Source organism: Pelmatolapia mariae, linkage group LG18 (assembly GCF_036321145.2).
Source record: "Pelmatolapia mariae isolate MD_Pm_ZW linkage group LG18, Pm_UMD_F_2, whole genome shotgun sequence".
NCBI lineage: Eukaryota > Metazoa > Chordata > Actinopteri > Cichliformes > Cichlidae > Pelmatolapia > Pelmatolapia mariae.
The window spans coordinates 37,458,838-37,479,551 of record NC_086243.1 but is presented as its reverse complement, the minus strand read 5'-3'; the positions used below and the strand labels follow the sequence as shown (position 1 = coordinate 37,479,551).

The 20,714-nt window shown below is 46.8% G+C and overlaps 2 protein-coding genes across 2 annotated transcripts; one reads left to right on the top strand and one right to left on the bottom strand.

The window, feature by feature from the left end:
* Window positions 1–2,547: 2,547 nt before the first annotated feature.
* Window positions 2,548–10,749, top strand: rpp40 (ribonuclease P/MRP 40 subunit). The gene is made up of 8 exons (XM_063462876.1): window positions 2,548–2,687; window positions 4,681–4,825; window positions 5,173–5,241; window positions 7,949–8,044; window positions 8,166–8,288; window positions 8,365–8,530; window positions 8,612–8,746; window positions 8,824–10,749. The coding sequence occupies exons 1-8, from the start codon at window positions 2,568–2,570 to the stop codon at window positions 9,020–9,022; spliced, it is 1,053 nt and encodes a 350-aa protein (XP_063318946.1). The 5' UTR covers window positions 2,548–2,567; the 3' UTR covers window positions 9,023–10,749.
* A 2,130-nt stretch (window positions 10,750–12,879) lies between these two features.
* cdyl (chromodomain protein, Y-like) lies at window positions 12,880–20,714 on the bottom strand. Its single transcript, XM_063462521.1, has 7 exons — window positions 20,503–20,714; window positions 19,394–20,111; window positions 18,793–19,046; window positions 18,551–18,723; window positions 14,839–15,049; window positions 14,612–14,755; window positions 12,880–14,221 (listed from the first exon to the last, which is right to left on the bottom strand). Exons 1-7 carry the CDS (start codon window positions 20,524–20,526, stop codon window positions 14,063–14,065), a joined length of 1,683 nt encoding a protein of 560 aa, XP_063318591.1. The 5' UTR covers window positions 20,527–20,714; the 3' UTR covers window positions 12,880–14,062.

Here is a 20,714-nt window from a genome sequence, read left to right as displayed (position 1 = left end):
GTTAAATTCAAAATCAGAGAATTCACTATAAAATTCTGCAAAGAACTGAACAGGGAAAAACGGGAATATGAAAGTAATTTACTTCGTGAAATAACTCAGTGCTGTAGTAAAGAAAAACTAAATCTGCAAGAGAAAAATAAATTGATGGAGTTACAAACTAAATTAGACGATCTGTACCTTAGAGAAAGCCCAGCGTGCCTTTATAAGATCGAGAGCCAAATGGATTGAGGCAGGTGAAAAGAACTCATCATATTTTAGTAAGCTGGAAAAGTGTAGACAGCAGAGAAATTTAATCACAAGCTTGTGATAAATGGGACTGAATGCAAAGATTTCAGAGAGATTGAAAAGGAAGTCTTCACTTTTTATTCCAAGCTGTACTCCTCAGAATATTCAGCAGCTGATTCTGATAGTTTCTCTAATAAGATTCATAATCTCAGCCCATGTATTGACAAGCCGTTCAAAGATCTGTGTGATTCAGAGCTTAAAATTGAGGAACTGGATTTGGTGGTCATGAAAATGGCATTAAACAAGTCCCCAGGGACAGATGGACTCACTACTCATTTTTATCAATTCTTCTGGAAGGACCTAAGAACTTTATTATTTGATGCATTAAAGGAATCGATAGAGAAGAAAGAACTGATGCCAAGCATGAAACAAGGGTTGATTACCCTGATCCCTAAATCGGGTAAGGATAAAAGAATTTTAGACAATTTAAGACCCATCACCTTACTAAACACTGACTATAAGATCCTGTGTGGAGCTGGAGCTGAGAGGCTAAAGAAAGGCATCTCAAACATTATCAGTGAAACACAATCAGGTTTTTTGAAAGGAAGACTCATTCATAACAATATTAGGCTGGTGTTGGACCTCCTTGAGTACAGTGAAATAATCCGAGAGAGAGGATACATCCTGTTCTTGGATTTTTACAAAGCATTTGACTCAGTTGAACATCCGTTCATATTTAAAACTCTGCAGTCTTTTGGTTTTGGAGAGGAATTTATCAATGTTATAGAGATGTTATATAATGACATTAACAGCTCTGTTTTGCTAGAACATGGTACATGTTTGAGGTTAATAGAGGGATTTTAGGTTCATATGGAGGAACAAATGTCATTATATAAAGAAAAATGATATGATTAAAAGTTATGAAGAGGGTGGGGCTAATGCCATTGACTTTGATGTTATGAATGGTGTACTAAAATTGAAATGGTTAAGATCTTTCATTAGGAACAAAAATTCCTTTTGGAACATTATTCCCAATGTGATTTTTGGCAAAAATGGGTGGAATAGACTTTTTGTTACGTTGTGACTTTGATTGCAGTTTGTTACCTGTTAAACTCTCAGCTTTCCATCAGCAGGTCCTTCTCTACTGGAAATGAATCTATAAACATAACTGTACTCCTCACAACACCTCTGTATGGAACAACAGGTATATCCGTCTGTGTAGGAAATCTGACGTTTTGTGAGAAATTAGGATGTAAGATGCACTGCTAAGAGATATAAATCCCTAATAACAGCCATCCCAGGCCCTTTGAGATCAATGATAAAAGAAGATATTGTGCACTCTAACATTTCTCCTGGACTGAGGCAGCTCTGCATAGCTGGAGTTGAATTTGGTGACAGCAGGTTTACAAACAAGGTGATCAGGAATATTTTGATAAATGAAATTTGTCCTGATCCGGTTAAAAGAAATTATATTCTTAAAGAATTCGAGACCATGGAGGTTAAGGCGATAAGAAAAAAGTATATCTCACTTCCTCTTTCCCCTAAAGTAAAACAGGTTAACTTTAAAATCATTAATGAGGTTTATCCAACCAATGAATTCTTAAGATGGAAATTTAACTTAGATGTGAACGCCTGCACATTTTGTGAAAATGATATTGAAAGTCTGGATCACTTGTTTTTCTACTGTGAGTCCGTGCACTCCTTCTGGACTGACATGTGGAGCTGGCTACAGCTCAGGAGAATTCAGTTACCACATTTGACGGTGGCGGTGATAAAATTTGGAATACTTGCTGAGAATGCAGATTTTGACTTGATGATTAGGACGGTTCACAAATGCAGATACCTTAAAGCTAAACCATGTATAAACAGATGGCTGGATGACTTTAAACTCTGGGCTAAGTCGCTGAAACTTGTGAATAACAAGAAAGCTCATAAACTTGTTGTAAGTTTACTCTATGTTAAAAAGAAACGTCCCTATTCAATGATCATGATTGCCCTTTTTTGTTCATATTATTTGTGCCTTTGGTTTCAAATCCTTCAGTGACTGTCCTTTCTTTTGTTGTTAACTCTTTTTGGCTTTGTGTTTATTGTTTTGTCTTTTTTTTTCTTTTCTCGTTGTAACGCTCAACCGAGGATATTGGATATTTGAATTAATGACGGTGCCTTGTATGTTATACTGTTGTTTATAAATAAAGTTCATTTTTAAAAAAAAAAAAAAAAAGTCAGAACGCCGGAATATCCTCCAAAATAAAAACAACGAACACTTCCGGTTCGCAACCGGGAGCTTTTAAGCTGAAAAGCCGCGGCCGGAAACACGTGCAGTTAACTCGCAGCCGAAGAAGATGACGTCCTCGGAGCTGGACCGGACTCCGCGGGCTCTGTTGGTCTCGGAGAGCTCCAGCTTCTTGGACCCGAAGAACCGGATCAGCGCGCAGGTGCAGCAGTTGCACTTCAACCACCAGGTGACGCTCTCACGATTCACCTCTGACCTTTCACCTCCGAGCCGTTAGCTTCACAGCGGTGGGCTCGCGGACGGCTTCATGTTCATTTGATCGAGTGCAAGGAGAGCAGTCACGGGTGGAGGAGGGCTCAGTGTGTGTCTGTGTGTGGAGCGATGCTGAGTGTGCGGGTGGAGTGGTCCTGAGTGTGTGTGTGTGTGTGTGTGTGTTCAATTCAATTAAATTTTATTTATACAGCGCCAAATCACAACAACAGTCGCCTCAAGGTGCTTTATATTGTACAGTAGATCCTACAATAATACATACAGAGAAAAACCCAGCAATCATATGAGCAAGCACTTTGGCGACAGTAGGAAGGAAAAACTCCCTTTTAACAGGAAGAAACCTCCAGCAGAAGCAGGCTCAGGGAGGGGCGGGGCCATCTGCTGCTGTTGGGGTGAGAGAAGGAAGACAGGATAAAGACATGCTGTGGAAGAGAGACAGAGATTAATAACAGATATGATTCAATGCAAAGAGGTCTATTAACACATAGTGAGTGAAGAAGAAACACCCAGTGCATCATGGGAATCCCCCAGCAGCCTACGTCTATTGCAGCATAACTAAGGGAGGATTCAGGGTAGGGCTGCTCGATTATGGCAAAAATGATAATCACGATTATTTTCACTGAAATTGAGATCTCGATTATTTGACGATATTTATTTAACAATAGCAATGTATTGAATAATGGCTTTAAAGATGTCAAAAAATAATATAAAATAGTGTGCAAATACTGATAACAGTGCAAATGTTTGCAATATAAAAAATAAATGAAAAATGTAAACATCTATGTTTAGTGAACTTATACTTATATACTGCATAATACTGGTTGTTCACTGTGTTAACTGAGCAGTGGTCTTTGGCGAGGAAAACGTTACTGCGTTTGTTATCTCCTTGTGTCTCTGGGAGCTGCTGGGATATTTAGTCGCGTTGTACAGGGGAGCGTGAATGGAGGTCTGTGAGGATGAAGCAGGTGTTGTCAAGAGTTTTTCTCTATGTTCCTTCATTGTTTGATCGTATGTCACTTTGTGAGCGCTCTTCAAATGATTGAATAAATTTGTAGTGTTGCTCTGTGGTGCAGCTACGACACCGTAGCAAAGTTTCCACACTATGTCTACTTGATCCACGTCTGACTCCGCGAACCCATAATGTTTCCACACCACTGAAGTCGTTTTACCTCTCTTTTCAACCAACGGCATTCTTTCTTCAGCAGCCATTATCCTCTCCTCTCCAAATAACTTCTGCTTAGCTTTCCTAGCTTTCCGAGCTTCCCTCGGGTCCTCTTAATTGTTGTGACGCGTGTTCGAAACGCAGAGAGGTGCGCTCGATTTGCCACACGGAGCAGCGCGAGAGGAGGAGCTAATAATCGGCTCAGTCATTTTTAATGATCGTTGAAAGCCCAGATCGTAATCACGATTAAAATTCGATTAATTGAGCAGCCCTAACTCAGGGTCACCTGGTCCAGCCCTAACTATATGCTTTAGCAAAAAGGAAAGTTTGAAGCCTAATCTTAAAAGTAGAGATAGTGTCTGTCTCCTGAATCCAAACTGGAAGCTGGTTCCACAGAAGAGGGGCCTGAAAACTGAAGGCTCTGCCTCCCATTCTACTTTTAAATACTCTAGGAACAACAAGTAAGCCTGCAGTGTGAGAGCGAAGTGCTCTAATAGGGTGATATGGTACTACAAGGTCATTAAGATAAGATGGGGCCTGATTATTTAAGACCTTGTATGTGAGGAGCAGGATTTTGAATTCTGGATTTAACAGGAAGCCAATGAAGGGAAGCCAATACAGGAGAAATCTGCTCTCTCTTTCTAGTCCCTGTCAGGACTCTTGCTGCAGCATTTTGGATTAACTGAAGGCTTTCCAGGGAGTTTTTAGGACTTCCTGATAATAATGAATTACAGTCGTCTGAATGAATTGAAATGTTTGATTTTAACCATCAGCTGTTTCAACTGTGCAGGTGTCTGTGCTGCTTCCTGAGTGTAGCTCCGCCCCCTCTCACCTGGACTCCGTGTTGAACAACTTCAGCAGCTTCTACCTGATCAGGAAGCTGCCGGTGTACGAGCTGCTGGACCGACACTTCCTGGAGACGGCTGTGTACCACGGTAACACACCTGCGCGCACACACCTGAGCTCCATTCCAGGAAGACAGTTTGAAAAGAAACCTCTAAGGCTCCCAAAACAGCTGATCAGAGTCAGTTCTATAATTTCACCATGGCAACGGGTGAATAAAGAGCACAGGCTCCATGTTAATCCAGAGGAGCAGGAATATGACGTCATCGTCACAGTTATCGTGACGTCCGTCTTTGAGTTTCAGCTCTGAACTCTAATGTATATCTAATGACATTAGTTACCCATAGCAACAGACTCGCACACACAGGCCCTCACCTGTCCACGCCCTCACCTGTCCACGCCCTCACCTGTCCCCCTGCGGTGACTGTCTGTGTTTCAGGTGCCGTGTTCGGTCTGTCCTACAGGACTCGCATCGATGAAGATAACTGCGTCGCACTGATGCCAAACGGTAACATTTCTTTTTTTCTGTTTTTTGTAAACTAACCTTTATTTCCAACATTCCCATTAACAGTGAACGTCATCGTCACGGGGCGGGGCGAAACAGGAAACTGAGACAGTGGGCGCGCTCACCCGGACACATGCTCCTCGTTCAGAGGCGTCGCAGAAACGGTTCCTCCAGGAAAACGACAAACTTTTACTTTACGTTCGTAAACGTCTGTCTGCGAAGGCGGAGCGTTACAGGAAGTGACGTCAGACCGAAGCGGCAGGTTTTTCACATCTTTGTGGCGACGGGAAGATCCAGAGGAGAACCTGAGCAGAGCTGGAACAAAGTGTTTTCGAGCGTGGAGGCGGGATGCTGTGGCGTTTTAAAATCACACGGTGTCTGTCAGTGATGTGATGTCATACCATAAAGATTTGAAATCGCTGATTGGCTTGTTGGATCTGTGGGTATCGCTATGGTTACAACAGCCGTACTGCGAGAAGCTACTGAAGAAAGCTGCAGAGTCGTCAGGGAGGAGGATGAACTTCCAAACAGGATTGCTCCGCCCACCTCTGTAACGGTTCAGAAGAGCAGATGTTTGATGAAAGACCCTCCTCCTTTCAGCCGCGGATCCTGACTGGACGAGAACCTCTGACCTTCTCCTCAGTCAGCTGGACTCCATGATATGTGACAGAGCTGCTCACAGGAATACTGCGTGCTGATTGGCCAGTAAAAGATCTCGCTGGTGAGATGAAGATGGAGTCTCATCTGCCCGCCGACTGATGCAGGTCTCAGGTTTCCCTGATGGCGGCAGTTTGGTCGCTTGTCGGGTGGCGCGGTTCGTGCTCGGGTTTGTGGAGGGCGGTGTGCAGGAGAGGCGGAGCGTGCCGCGGTCTTTGATGGGTTTGTTCTTCGTTGGGTGATAAGCCCCTCCCACACAGCCCTGTTAGCAGAGACGTAGCTGCACGCCGTGAGGCGGCCCGAGCGCACCAATCACTGACGGGTCCAGCACTGTATGATGGTTTAACCCTGATTATATCGCTTTCTCACACACGTTACTACATCATAAACAGTTTCTTACTGAAGGACAATCAGGAGTCCTGACATCCATCAGCACCTCCACCTTCAGCCTCCGTCACCGTTTTCTGTGCTTCCTTCTGTTGTGGAGGAACCGCTCAGTGAGCCGACGGTTGAACTGCAGCCGTGTCGTCCTCCTGGTCTTTGGTCATTTTCAGACAAACCAAAGACCAGATATAAGTGTTCTGACTCCGCCTCCTCACTGGCTCGTCATCGGTCACCTGTTGCCTTCACCTGCTGCCGAGTAATTAGCGTGACTGCTTATTTAGAGCCAGGGCGCCGTCCTCTAACATCCTGGTGATGTAATCAGTGATGCAATGACAACATGGCAGCGAGCAAAACAAAAATGGATTACGTTTTAATAAGCCGCCATCTTTAATCTGGACTTTCCTCCGACTCAATAGCTGTGTCCAAATTCATGGGCTGCATCCTCCTGAGGACGCATTTGTAGACCGATTACGTCACAGCAACGCGACGAAGGCTGTCCAAATTCGTAGACTCCTCCGAATGCAGCCGACAAATGCGTCCTCCTTTTCCCCGAATTTGAAGGATGGGTCGGGTGTGTCCTTCGTGGCCCACCATATCCCAGAATTCATAGCGCAGCCCAGCCAAACTCCAGTTTCCGGCAATGGCGGCCGCTAAGTTTTAAAATTACTCTTATTATTCTTTCTGGGTCACAAAATAAACTTTTAACATATTTTCAGGCGAGAATGTAGCTGTGTAAACTTCAAATATCTGCTCGGTTTATCAAGATATCCCATATTTGCAAAAGTGCTTCGACGTTTTCGGAGACGTCTGTTACCCACCAGCTCGATAGCTAGCCGAGAGCTCGAGGGTCACTGAAGCCGCCGAGAACGGCACAACTCCCGGCACATCATTTTCAGATCACCGCGGACTTTCGCTACTCAGGTTAAACGTAATATATAAGTCACTTAGACAACCTAAAAATGTTATTGTTTGTCTTTTTTCAGTGTTTTATTTGTTCCTGAGTAAATCTGTTTGGCTGAGATTAAAGTTATTAGATTAGATTAGATAAACTAAAACTTTATTAATCCCCCGGGTGGTTTTTACACAGCTGACTAAACGTCAAACAGAAAACTGATTATCAGAAGTGTGAGGTGGTCGAGAATTTACTCCAGTGTCCTGTTATATTTTAGATAGCAAGGAGCAGACGGCCGAGTTTATTAAACTCCACCGAGACAGCGGTGACGCTAATCTGAAGGCTAGACCGTCCAATTTCACAGCCGTTTACTTCCGGCCTACCCGACCTTCTGAGGACCCGGCCCACGTAGACCGCGAAGGCCGGGTCCTCAGGAGGATGCAGCCCATGAATTTGGACACAGCTAATGACAACACGTTGCTTTTTCTGTAACCTGTGACCTCGGCAGGTGCCTGACTCCGCCTTTTAAAGGAAGTTGCTGTATTGTTCTGTTAGTGCGTACCGTCATAAAGCCGTGACCACAGAATCGAAGTGTGGCGGTCTAAAGGGAGCGACAGGTGCACACGTGTGACTCGATCAGTAACCTGTAATCCAATTACTGACTGATGGTAATCTGATTACTAAGGTAATTTAGTAATCACAGCATGTTTTTAGTTGACACAGAAAACTGTCTGCTGCAGGGATGTGACATCACTTCCTGTTTCCGTGTGTCTGCAGGTCACCTGACCCTCTCTCTGGATAAAGACTCGTTTGAGATTTTGGGCTTCGAAGGGAAACCGTCCAGATTCAAGCACAGAACTGCCACCAGATTCGGTCTGTCAACTTCCCATTTGTAATCTCATTACTCTGAAACGATATTGTAATCACATTACTTTTGATTAGCATATAATTTCATTACTGCTCACCTGTAATCTGATTACTCCGTCTGCTGCAGTGGTATCTGTGGATCTGACTGACAGCACCATGGCTCCTGGTAGGCGGAGCTACCTGAGGCTCCTCACAGGTCTTAAGTCCCGCCTTCAGCTGCAGACCGACTTCCTGTTATCACATCATCCAGGTGAGTGACCTCATTACCAAGGTTCGCCTGCCCTGTGTTACCCACAATACTCTGCTCACAGTTCTGTGTTCTTCAGGGGGCGGGGCCTCTCTTCAGCCCCTCCTGTCTCGATGTGATTGGTCGCAGCACAGACCGGAGGTCAACTGCAGCGTTTTGACGGACCTCTCCTGCCCCGCCCCCCGGTCATGTGACCCTCACAGCTTCCTGGAGTGGCTAGGAGCCGTTGACGCTGGCATCAGCTGGTGAGACCTCCTGATGGGCTATGACATCATCGCTGCTGTGTCACGTTTTCAATGTTGACAGTTCTTCTTCTGTGGTTTCAGCGAGAACTCGTCCAGCAGCTTCCTGTCGTCATTTGTCTGTCCCGAACCGAACACGAAGCATCGCCACGCTCTGAGCGTGTCCGTGAGCGGCCTGCTGCTGCCACACGACATCCACCGTCTGCTGGAGGGGCTCAGGTGATCACCTGTCAGACCCTGTGACCTCTGCCCTCTGTCGGACTGTTCTGACTCACCTGTGCTCACCTGTCCCGCAGGCGTTACGTGGAGCAGCCTCGGCTGGCATCCTGGGTCTCCATGACGGTTCGTGGGTTTGCTGACAGTCCGGTATCCTGGGGCAACCACGAGCACGGCTTCCTGAGGGGCGGAGAGAACTTCTACACGCTGATGATGTTCCACGACCACACCTACCAGCTCCACCTCGCCACGGGAGCACATGATGCCTGCCCGCCCTGACGCACCTACGTACCTGTGCGCAGGCAGAATTTCCTCCACTCTGATTGGTTTCGTTGTAGAAACGTTTTGATTAACAAACTTTGGTTAAATAAGCTGAGCTCAGGCCACGCCCACTCGGAGACCCTGAGAAACGTGTCGATAAAATGTGCTTGAATAAAGTCAGTGTGATGTCATCGTGTCTGGGTTTTTCTGATTACAGTTTTTGGCAACGGGTTATTGATTATTGACGACTTCCTGTGACTCGTGGATCGAGTCGGTCAGCTGAACCACGGCAGCAGCTGACAGCTCACCTGGTCAGGTGATGCTCCGATTCCTCTGATTCGTTTATGCACGTTCTGAAAGCAAGGACGCTTCAGGAGCTGCAGGAGTCTGTGGGCTCGGCTCAGACTTGGTACTCAACGCTTTACCAGACGGAGGCGGGGCAAGTTCCTGTCCATCACCATGCTGATGTTCCTGGGTTATGCAGGTCACGCATACCTGCTGCTGTTTGTGGCTCCGCGGTGTCGTACCTGCGAACGTCACCTAAAGCTGGATGAACACGTGTTTGTGATGTGAGTGAAGACTCGGCAGCTCTGGGCGGATTTAAAGAAGTTTCTGGAAACCAAACTCAGCCCCGACCTGCGAACTTTGCCCGACAGCAGGGAGCCATCGTTCTGTCAGAGAGGGAAGTCATGGAGGAAGACGAGACCTGAGATGGTTTTTAGAGCTCCAAACAAGAGGGCGTGTTCTCCAGATCAGCAGGTCGTGATCGTTCAAAGACCCCTGCAGCGTCATGGCAGGTGTTCCTCTCACCACCTCATCAATCATTGTTCTGTTTATTGTTTATATAGACTTACAAATAGGTCTACAAATGATCACAACCCACACACAGGTACAGTTAGCTGACAACGCATCACAACTGAACAATGCACCACAAAAGTAAGAAAGAAGCTCGCCATGACAACGGCTGTGTAGCAAGGAACAGCGAGAGACTCGGACAATATTCACAGAGGATGACGAGGGAACAGGAAACAGCTGGGAACGCCGCTTACCCTCAGAGTAATGAGAGGCAAGCGCAACTGAACATGAAACATACGAAACAGACTGAGAATAAAACAGGGACAGATGCGGGAACGTGGCCGAGGAAACAAAGGACAGAACACGAGGACAGAGAGCAGGAGCTCCAAATAACAAAGGCACAATACAAAACTTCACAACTAACACAGAACATGAGGATTATTCAGGTCAACAGAAGGACTCAGCCAAACTTGGGCTGACGCACCGCCTGTGCTCACGAGCAGTGTCGTTCCTCCATTCTGCTCATGGCAGAAAATAAAGTCACATGATCATCAAACTCTTAGATGCTTGTTTTTCCAGACCCTCGTTACACCGGCACAGTGTCGGACTGCGATGCCAGTGAGTCTGCATCCTGCTGTGTGCGTGATATTCAGACAGTACCTGAAGGATCCTTTCAGACCCCATTCCTACGAATCCTACGTCTGATCCATCCTTCAGGCAGCTGATCTTTATTAATTAGCTATGCAGCTGGTAAAAGTACACATTATGTACTTCAGTAGAAGTACAAATACTACTGTTAAAAATTACTCCAATAAAAGTGCAGATTCAACTTCTTTACTCAAGTATAAAAGTAATGGCTCTGAAATGTACTCAGAGTAACAAAGTAGTTCTTTGGAGGTTTCTGTGCAAAGCTAACTGAACCCTGTGCTACATTAACACAATGATAAATAACAGATGGAATACAAACTTCAGTCTGTGTTTATTCTGTGCTTGATACATGGTGGAGCTGATGGAGCAACACCAACAGTGTTTGCAGTTGCACATGTTTTTATTTGCACTGTTTCACTGCTTGTAGCACACACACCGGCTAGCTCAGGTCCTAGCACAGCTTTTATCAGGGAGCCATGACCAGGTGACGGAGCTCAGGTGTGTCGGCCTCCCCTGAACTGTGTATATATGTGCATATATGTGTATATTGTGTTGCCTACGTCGTAGTTGTCCTGGCTCATTTCCATCCTCCACACTGACAGCACACTCTTTGTCTTCTTCCCAGACGGTATACATTTGGTGGTCAATGAATCGCTTCTACGTCTGTATGGAGGGCCAGGAGTGCCAAAATAAATTAAATATTTCGTTAATTAAATACATATATAAATAATGAATTAAATGCCCATTCATTTCATTTAAAATATTAAATTATTTCTTTCCATTTTAATTCATTACTTAAACAGCGGGATACAAATAACATCAGGCTGATCCTGCCACGATTTGTTCCCTCGGTTCAAATCACGGACAAACAGTATCCCACAGCTGTTTATGTTTTTGAACCCATTTTGCACAAAGAGGCATTTTTTGAAAAGTGTATTGATAGCAATGTTGAATATTATTACACAGGAAAAAAACAACTACATGTAAAATAATCACACCGTGACGCCTCTGCCTTTCTAAATGGAGGGACAGTAACTGCGTGTGTGTATGTAAGCGTGTAAAACCTGATTAACAGTATTTTGTCTCTATCTGCCATTCTGCAATTCATCTCATGTAAACAATAACGTGGCTCACAGCGTGACGTGAAAAAAGGCACATACCTTTGACGTTGCGTGATGAACTCTGTATTCCTCGTCCACACGTAAACGCAAAAAAGGAGTTTTAAAAAATCTCCGTTTTCGGTGATTCGAAACGCCGTTTACGTGTGAACGAAACAGCTGCGTTTCCAAAAATCCCCGTGTAGGTGCGGACGTAGCGTAAAAGAGTTAGTTTATTTTATTACTACCTGTAATTTATTGCAGTTTACTTGTATTTGCTTAATTGTTTACTAAATGTTTGAGGTGTGAAATAAACCGCAATGGAGCAAAATATGGCTGTGTGTGGTTGGAAGATGTGTTTGTGAGGGGGGGTGTTAGGTGGTGGACGCGAACATTTTTCTTGTAAAACAAAGGGGGCCCAGCAAAAAAAGTTTGGGAACCACTGACTTAAACATTTAATTATTTAATGGGCTACTTAATTGTTTTTGGTACTCCTGGCCCTCCATACCTTGGTATAAGCTAACTGTGAGCATGAACCCACAGCCCCTGTGCAGCAGTCACACAGTCTACTGTAAACCCATCACAGTGCAGCAAACTCACCTGTTCATCCTGCAGAGGATTCTCATGCAGCCTTTAAATGACACAGTCAGTCTGCCTCAGTTTGATTAGCAGCAGCTTTATGAACAAACACAATGTGACAGATTTAAAACCACGAGGACTTCCATGTGAGCTTTAAATGAGCGTCCTTCTTCCTCTCCTGTCCTTCTTTCTAATCTGTCTCCATCTCTGAGTGCTAAGTGTGAATAGCATTAGGACAGAGTGCTCGTCCTGATAACATCAGCTATCACACACACGTAGCTACATTTTATAATTCAGTTTGCTTCTGTGTCAAAGACTGTCATTCATAACTGTTCTCCTGAAAGTCTTTGAGCTTTTTACCGTTAACGCTGTTTGTGCCGCAGACGTCAGTAACTGGTATTCCTCAGAGGCTGCTCTCTTTAAAGCGCCTTGAGGAAACATCAGACCAACTCCACGATGGGAGAATTCATTAACAAGACGATTGTGAGGTTGTTCAGATTCTTAGCAATCCTTTCCTAACTCCTAACTCTCCTAGCCTTCTTTCCTTGACCTCAATGATATTTTTGCCTAGATCAAGGAAAGGAGGCTCAGACATGCCATAAGGACAGAAAAAAGGATGGACTTTTTGGACCACACCGTGAGTTGACTGAGATCAAAAGTCCTTTTCTCATGGAGGAGGCACCCCTGCTGCAGGGTTATGGCCCCCTTTGTTTACAGTCTGTGCTGGTTTCAGGTAACAAACAGAGCCAGACAGCGTCATGTGACACATTCTGAGTTTATTCTGGCAAAGAAACACGAAGACCCTGAGACAGTCAGCCCACCGGCCAGAGGTCACCGTTTACCCACAATTCATCGCTGTAGCACCTGTATGCGCCCCCTACAGGCTAAACAGTCTAGAAGAGCGCTGCAACACAACATCTTGACCCCAGGGTCAAAGTCAGGGACAGAAACACTTTATTTAGGGTTAACCCTGACCCCGCAGGTAAACACAACCTCAGGTAAGGAGACAGTCCCACATATAGGTCCCATCAGTCTGTTAGCCTAGCTTAGCTTAGCATGAAAGCTGGCCGCAGGAAATCTGTTAGCTTAGCTTTAATTAGCATACAGGCTAGAAGCAGGGAACCTGTTAGCCAAGTTGAGCCTTGAGGAAGACAGTCAGGCTCCTGCGAGTGGAGAGTCCTCAGTTTGGTCTGTCAGGCTAAGTTTAAGTTTGAACTGAAACGTTTAAAAAACGTATTTCCTAAAACGCTCAGTTTGTCTCCATGCTCTCCCCATCACTGGGTAACCCCACCCGTCACAGGCCGGCTTCCACAAGGAGCCAACTGAATCCAAATAAACGCGTCACTTTCTCCTTGCCAGATTCCTGCTAACTGGAAAATAAACTGTATGTCTGATCATTATCATGCTCTGTAGATAATGCTGCTAGCTTCTGTTAGCATCTATTAGCTTTTATTAGACTACGTTAGCTCCTGTTAGGACTTTTTAGCATCCATGTGCTCCTGTTACCTTCCATTTGCATCTTTTACCTTCTTTTAGTGCCTGCTAACATCTGTTAGCACCATAATAAACAAAACCAATCCTTCGTCATGAGCTGACAGCTGGCATGGGGGTAAGTTGGGGGTAATTATGCACGAACTATAGCCCTCAGTCTGATTGCCATGTTTATTATCTTTCTGTCCAGTCAGATGGCATGATGTCACGAGGAGGCGGAGCTTAGAAACAGGAGGTAAACAGAGCATTTAACACGCAGTACAGTGGGAGGAGCATAGAGATCCATGACAGGATGACCGTCAGCGGAGTTGGATCCAAGCCAGCTAACCCGCTAGTTTACAGAGAGCAGAGGAGGCGCCGTCCTCGGTCGGACATGTTGGCGTCTTTCGCAGAATCCGCCACGCTTCAGTCAGCGCTCCGAGTCCTGGTCACAGTACCAGTTGTGGTCCTAGCAGAGCTCGGTCCTCCTCTGCAGGTACTGCAAGATGGCGTCGGTTCCCTGTGAGGAGCCCCAGACCCTCTTCAGGGCTTCACACTCGCGCTCGTTAGCTTGCTCCAGAGCACTGCGACTCGTGTTCCTCATTAGGGCCTTGGACTCCCGCAGGACCTGCAGGACAGGAAGTGACACCACACCACACAGAGAAAGAAGGACAGAGTCTGTGATAGGAGCAAGTAGATCAATGAGTTTGTGTACTGATCACTGATCAGAGTCTGAAACCTGCGTGTAGGCGACGTCAGTCACAGAGGACAGCACCTGTGGGTGGGTGTGCACCACCACACCAGCCTGGCCCCCTTTTTAAAAAGCCCACGTCTGACCCCGCCCACCTTGAGAATTTTAGGCCAACTTCAATTTCACGCTGCAGTGCTGACCTTTGACCTTAGCCCCACCACATAACCTGTTTGGAGGCTTTAGATAATCAGGACCAGATCTGATCAGGAATCAATACAGTAACCATGGAAACGTGTGTGTGTGTGAGAGAAAGAGATAGGGACTGACTAGTGAGTCAACGGCGACCAGCTCTTTGATCCGCAGCATCACTTCCTGTGTGAAGGTCCCCGGCCACAGCACCTGAGATACCAGCCCTTTAAGACACGCCTCCTGAGCTGTCAGCTTCCTACCACTGAGCAGCAGCTCGTTTGCCTGAAACACAGCACAGGAAGTGAGGCGGAGTTGCGAGGCAAACCACGCGGGACATTTAACAGTGGAGGAAGCGGCTGACTGACCGCAGCGAGCCCCATGATGCGAGGGAAGGAGAAGGAGGAGCAGGCGTCGGGCGTCTGGCCGTACGCCGTGTACGGTGTTTGGAACCACGCCTTCTCATTGGCCCACACCACATCACACAGCGGCAGAATGGCAGCGCCGAGGCCAACGGCTGGCCCGTTCACTGCCGCCACGATGGGTTTCCTGAACTGGATGAAGGTGTTGATGAAGGTCCTGAGAAAGAGGGCACAAAGGTCAGGGGTCAAAGCGCCCAGCTCACTGATGCAGCGATTATTCCATCGAGGAATCAGAACAAACAAGCACAAAAACATGGGCTTTTCACAATAAAAGGTTCCAGTTGATCAATGACTCTCTTTGCTCTGACAGTGTAGATGTTAATTACTGTTAACAACTGACGTCAGCGCTTTCGTGGGATGGCGGCACAGCAGAGCACATTCCCGGCGTTCCATTTAAAGGGCTTCAAGACGCCAAGAGGAACGAGCAGCAGGAAATACAGGTGCTGCTCATAACATTAGAATATCATCAAGAAGTTGATTTATTTCACCAATTCCATTCAAAAAGTGAAAGATGTCTAATGTTTACATTCAGTCCACACAGACGGACATACTTCAGGTGTTTCCTGACAAACAGCATCTTCTCATATCATCAATATTACTGAAGACCAACACAAAGAAAGTGTTTTCAGGAATCTTGGCCAACTGAACAGTGTGTGCCCCTCGATACATAGCTGGGCTCCTTTTGCCTGAATGACGCAGCAATGCGGCGTGGATGGATCAGTCTGTGGCCCCGCTCAGGTGTGATGAGAGCCCAGGTTGTTATTATTATTGGTGTTTATTTCTCGCTAGGGCAGGGCGATATGGCCAAAAATATATATCACGATATATATTTGAAAATTTGCGATAACGATATAACTGACGATATAATTTCTGCGAGACAAAATACAACTCCACAACTTTACTAGCGCAAAAAACCCCGATCCATTCATTTTTCTTAAACAAGCAGCTGTTTTTTTTATGTGCATTAAAGCTATATAAACATTTAACAGTGCAAATGCAAATTCCTTGCTGAAAGTTTAACCAAAAGGCATTTCCAGTAGAAATGGGCTGACATATCCTGAGCATAACCATGTATAATATCCACTAAAGTTAAAAAGAGGTGCTTTGCAACATTAAACTGCAGTGTGCCAAATAAAAAAGTCAAACACGTATTTTTCGGACCATGAGGTGCACGGGATTATAAGACACATTAAGCGAAACAAAGCAGTCAGATAAATCAAACTTTATTAAACTCATTCTTCTTGCTTCCTCCACTTCTGTACCATTGATTCATTAACGCTGTATTCTATCACAGCTGCTCTATTCCCATGTTGTTGCAGTATATTAATGACTAACCTGGTATTGTGGATGGATTATCTCAGTTGTTCTCCTGACTGAAGTTTGGTCCGTTTACAGCATCCTGCCATGCGATTGCATTTGTCTCTAACCATCAGGAACCCTCACGTTAACTTTTATCGAGTGGATAAAAGTTAGCGTTCATCCTCCAGCTTCACTGTTTATGTTATGCTAACATAGCTGTGTCGCTAGCGATCACGTAGCACATCATTACATACCAGCTAGCCCAACTTCAGTAACCCTACAAACGTCACTGCTGTGTAGCTTCCTGTCTTCATTTATGTTGGAAGTGATAGCAGAGCTGTGCGTTTGAATTTTTTCAGAAATCTCTCAGTCAGAACATGCTATATCATGTTTAGGTAACTAGCGAAACTAGCGAGCTAACTTCCGCTAACTTCCTGCTAACTTCTAACTCCATTAAATGTAATGAATTCTGTTTTCATGGATGCCTGGATGTTAAACTAAATAGTTACACCTGGTAAAGTAGCAATGCTGATCATTTCATTAAAGGTGAAAGAATTTAGACAGTTTTAAACTCTCAGTGATGTTCGTTTGACTTCGGGACTTTAAAGGACGGAGTTTAGGACCCAGATTACTCCCAGCTTTACAAGCACCTTAGTCCGACAAATACGGCAATAACGACGGCCCACTTGCATGTTCTACAAAAAAAAAAGTGCTCTTTTGTGTATCTGACGGACAAACACCAAACCAGTTAAGCTGCACCATTTTTACAAAACAATTCTGGCTCATCCTTTTCACTCAACAATCTACTTTCCCCATTCACATTCTCCGTTGCCGTGCATTCTCCGTGCTTTTTCGGCACTGCGCATGCGTGTTTTACCCATATTCTATCGCGATATGTCATTTTCTTATCGTTGCCTAGCTTTCTACCGGTATTATCGTGAACGGTATAATATGGCCCAGCCCTATTTCTCGCGTTTATTATTCTTATCGTACCTTTCATATTTCTGTTGCTCAGCACTTTGGTCAGCCATGTGTTGTTTTTAAAGTGCTATAAATGGAAATTTGAATGGAACTGGTGAAATAAATCAACTTTTTGATGATATTGTAATGACCAGCACCTGTATATACGATACGAGCTACGAGACCAGATCTGGGCCGCAGGCAGCGCCGCAGAGGATAACGACAAGCGTGCAGAAGCAGGGCTGTGCCACATGACCGAATGAAAACGTCTGTCATATTACACGCTACCATTTGTTTCGTGGTGTCGTAAAATCCACCGTTTACAGTGAAATGTTTTCATGGGAGCACAGAGAATCCCAGCATGACCAGTGAAGACGAGGCAGAACCAGGCAGCTCCAGAAAGAAGGACCAGTCCACACTGGACCTTATTCCTAAACGAGGGGCCGCCTCTGTAGCAAGGACATGGTTTGGTTATAAAGGAGGCTCTCAGTCAAACCACTGGCCCAGTATTAATATTCAGGGGAATACTGATTAGCCTGCTACACTGATGACATTCTGATTGATTTGGGACTACCAGCTAACTCAGTGCCTGTACTGATGCAGGCGTTTGACTATTCTGGTCAATTATACAATGAATATAAGACCGGTACTCGATTACACCAGGAGAGAAGATGAAATAGTTACAGAACTACTCGACCAGTACAGAGGATACAGTAACACACAACCCAGTTCCACATTGAAATTTGTATTCAAGAGTACAATCGATCAGAATGAATCTACCACCCAAGTTATTATATTTATTCCAAACCCGGCCGGCAGGAGTGAGTGGGACACAATCCCATGACTGGGACAGAGTGTTGTCAGATATATACGGCAGGCTGAGGGAAGAGGAGGATGGGGCCTTCGATCGGGCAGCACAGTTAAGGCCTGTGACGAGACCACAGTGAAAAACCCCGTGGATCAGGAATGGTGTGATCCACATTTACCCCAATAAATGAGCAGACTGGACCAATAAAGAACTGCAGCTTTATGTGAGACCATGAAGGAAGGCAGCCTACTGCGTGTTAGTAAAAACATCTGTATTTACACACAGTAAGCTCCGCCCTCTGTCGTCAAAGGGAACCTGCAGACTCATCATCTGTGCCTCGCACACAAACACGGAAACACTCAGCCGCGAGCTGTGGCTGCTGCTGCGGCGTCATCAGTGGGCTGAATGATGTCATAGCTTTTACTCTCAAGCTGCTCGCAGATACGTTTCTACTACAGGTCTGGTTTTGGCCACGTTTCCATGCCGACGACAGAGTGCTACAGAGTTTAAACGAAGCGAACGTTGGCATACGTTTGAGTTACTGTATAATGGCTGCAGCCTTAGACGCCGCGCAGCGTTGCCGCGCGTTACCTGATGGTTTCGGCCATCTTGATGCTCTCCTTCTTCCTGTCGTCCGTCAGGCGTCTGATGAAGTACAGGAAGTCCAGCCCGCAGCAAAAAACGCTGCCAACGGCGCCGAGCAGCACCAGCTTACTGTCGTCCGACGCGGCTGTTGCCATGGCGCTCTGGATCTCCTTCATCACCTGACAGGGACGAGACAGAGGTGAATTTCTGCGCGTGGGGGCAGACTGACCGCAGGGGCGGGGCCTTACCTCCGGGTTGAGCGTGTTGTTCTCAGAGCTTTTGGTGGACAGCAAGATGTGGGTGAAGCCATCTTGTTTCTTCACCACGATGTCACGGTAACGGTACGCGCTCTCCGTCTGACGCACGCTGAAGCGAAGCCGTTTGTCGAACGCCGAGCGCTCCTCCAGACGCCGCTTCCCTGTCACGGTGGTTGCCCCGGCAACAGCATTCTGCAGACCCGACATCCCACCAACGGCGACGCCCTCGATCAGTGGCGAATTTCCTAGAGAGAATGCAGAACATCAGAACGCCCACTTCCTGTCCACAGATGAAACAGCAGGTCATTATAATAATGGGACAACGACCAATCACCAGGAAGGAGGCGGAGCTTACTGTAAAATGAATATGGTTCTCATATATCACTAGTCAGACTGAGGCTGTAAGGAGCTCTCCTATTGGCTGTTAGAAACACATATGCTCTCACCTGAGCCTCGTAACCGATCAATCAGTCTAAGGATGGATCCTGTGGGTCCGGCTGACTGATTACAACATTTGGTAATGGCTGATTGATCGGTTATTGATCTTGGCGATGACAGTAGCATGCTTTTTTCCTCTCTGGGCGGGACTCACCTCTGCCACTGAGCGAGCGCATGGCGGCTGGCGTGATGGGGGCTCGTGGTGGCAGCGGTGGGTTCTGACTGCGGGGTCGGGTCCCCATGCGCGCTCGCTCCTCTCCAGGCCCCAGCTGGACCCCTGACGGCGGTTTCTCCAGCAGAGCGACCTCTGGCGGGACCAGCTGAGCCTCGCCTGCCTCCAGGCTGTGTGCCGCCTCGCTGGGTGACTCCTCGGCGTCTGGACGGCCGTTCATCGGGCTCTTTGGGACCAGGATCTTGATGCCTGTTTTTGACAAGTCCACGCTGCGGCGGGCGGGGCCGGCCGGAGACGCCGACATCAACCCAAAGCTGTCAGCCGGCAGCGGCTGCTGTAGGGGGCGAGGCAGGTTGGCAGGGAGCAACTGAGCTGGGCTCGGAGAAGACCTTGCCTGGTTACGGTCGCCCGAACCGCTTCTGATGTCCGCATCGACGTCGCCGCGAGAGGCATGTGGCTTGCAGGGCGCTTTGTGGACGGGGCCCCAGTGAAGGTTAGGCGTGCTGCGTGTGGAGCGTAGCAAGGCGCCGTCTCTGTGGCGCTCGGCGTGCTGGCGGTTGAACTGGTGGACATACGCCATGCAGGTGGACAGGTGACTCTCGGGTTCCCAGGTGTCGCCCTCAGAGCCGTACCCTCGCCACCTAACCAGGTACTCGACCCGACCTTTCCTGTTCCTGCGCCGGTCCACAATCCGCTCCACCTGGAGGACACAGAGGGCGGAGCCCACAATAAGCATCACGCCACTACTTTGGTGACGTCACATTGTGAAGTATTTACAGGTATTGGTTACTAATCAGATCAAACTTCACGATCGATTCAACTCCGCCGGAGGGCACGGACCACCTCAAGTGCGAGCTCCCGGCAGGCTCGCGTGGACAGTTACAGGGAGAGACACCGGAAGGCTAACAGACAGCTACCATAGCGCTAACTGTGCTCACGTGCGGCCCCTCTAGCGGCTAGCTGTAGTTTTTCTCTGGACTTCTCTCCATCCGTCTGCCTCGGACTCGATCAGTCGATAACTGCCTACTTTGTTCGACTTTCCTAACTTCATAAACTCCGCCGCTTAGCATGTTAGCATTAGCTCGCAATACCTCGTAGAGCTCCTCTGTCGCCATGGAGATGTCCGCGTGCACGGGCAGCTTCAAGAAGCTACTTCAGGGGCGCAGCAACATGAGGGACGGTGTGTGCGTGTGAGCGTCGATCCGCGCGGAGCTGCAGGTGTGTGTGTGCTCCTGTTGGCAGGTAACTATGCCCCGGTGTTAGCTGTTAGCACGGTGGCGTCTCACAAACTTCCGCTCTGACT

What these genes read in the sequence shown, in the direction of transcription:
- rpp40 (XM_063462876.1), top strand. Translation starts at nt 2,568, where the DNA reads ATGACGTCCTCGGAGCTGGACCGGACTCCGCGGGCTCTGTTGGTCTCG. An exon ending in AGTTGCACTTCAACCACCAG is followed by an intron (nt 2,688 to 4,680) that starts GTGACGCTCTCA and finishes TCAACTGTGCAG; the next exon opens with GTGTCTGTGCTGCTTCCTGA. An exon ending in GTTGACGCTGGCATCAGCTG is followed by an intron (nt 8,531 to 8,611) that starts GTGAGACCTCCT and finishes CTGTGGTTTCAG; the next exon opens with CGAGAACTCGTCCAGCAGCT.
- cdyl (XM_063462521.1), bottom strand. Translation starts at nt 20,526, where the DNA reads ATGGCGACAGAGGAGCTCTACGAG. An exon ending in GCATCATGGGGCTCGCTGCG is followed by an intron (nt 14,756 to 14,838) that starts GTCAGTCAGCCG and finishes GCTGTGTTTCAG; the next exon opens with GCAAACGAGCTGCTGCTCAG. An exon ending in TGGTCGCCGTTGACTCACTA is followed by an intron (nt 14,222 to 14,611) that starts GTCAGTCCCTAT and finishes CCTGTCCTGCAG; the next exon opens with GTCCTGCGGGAGTCCAAGGC.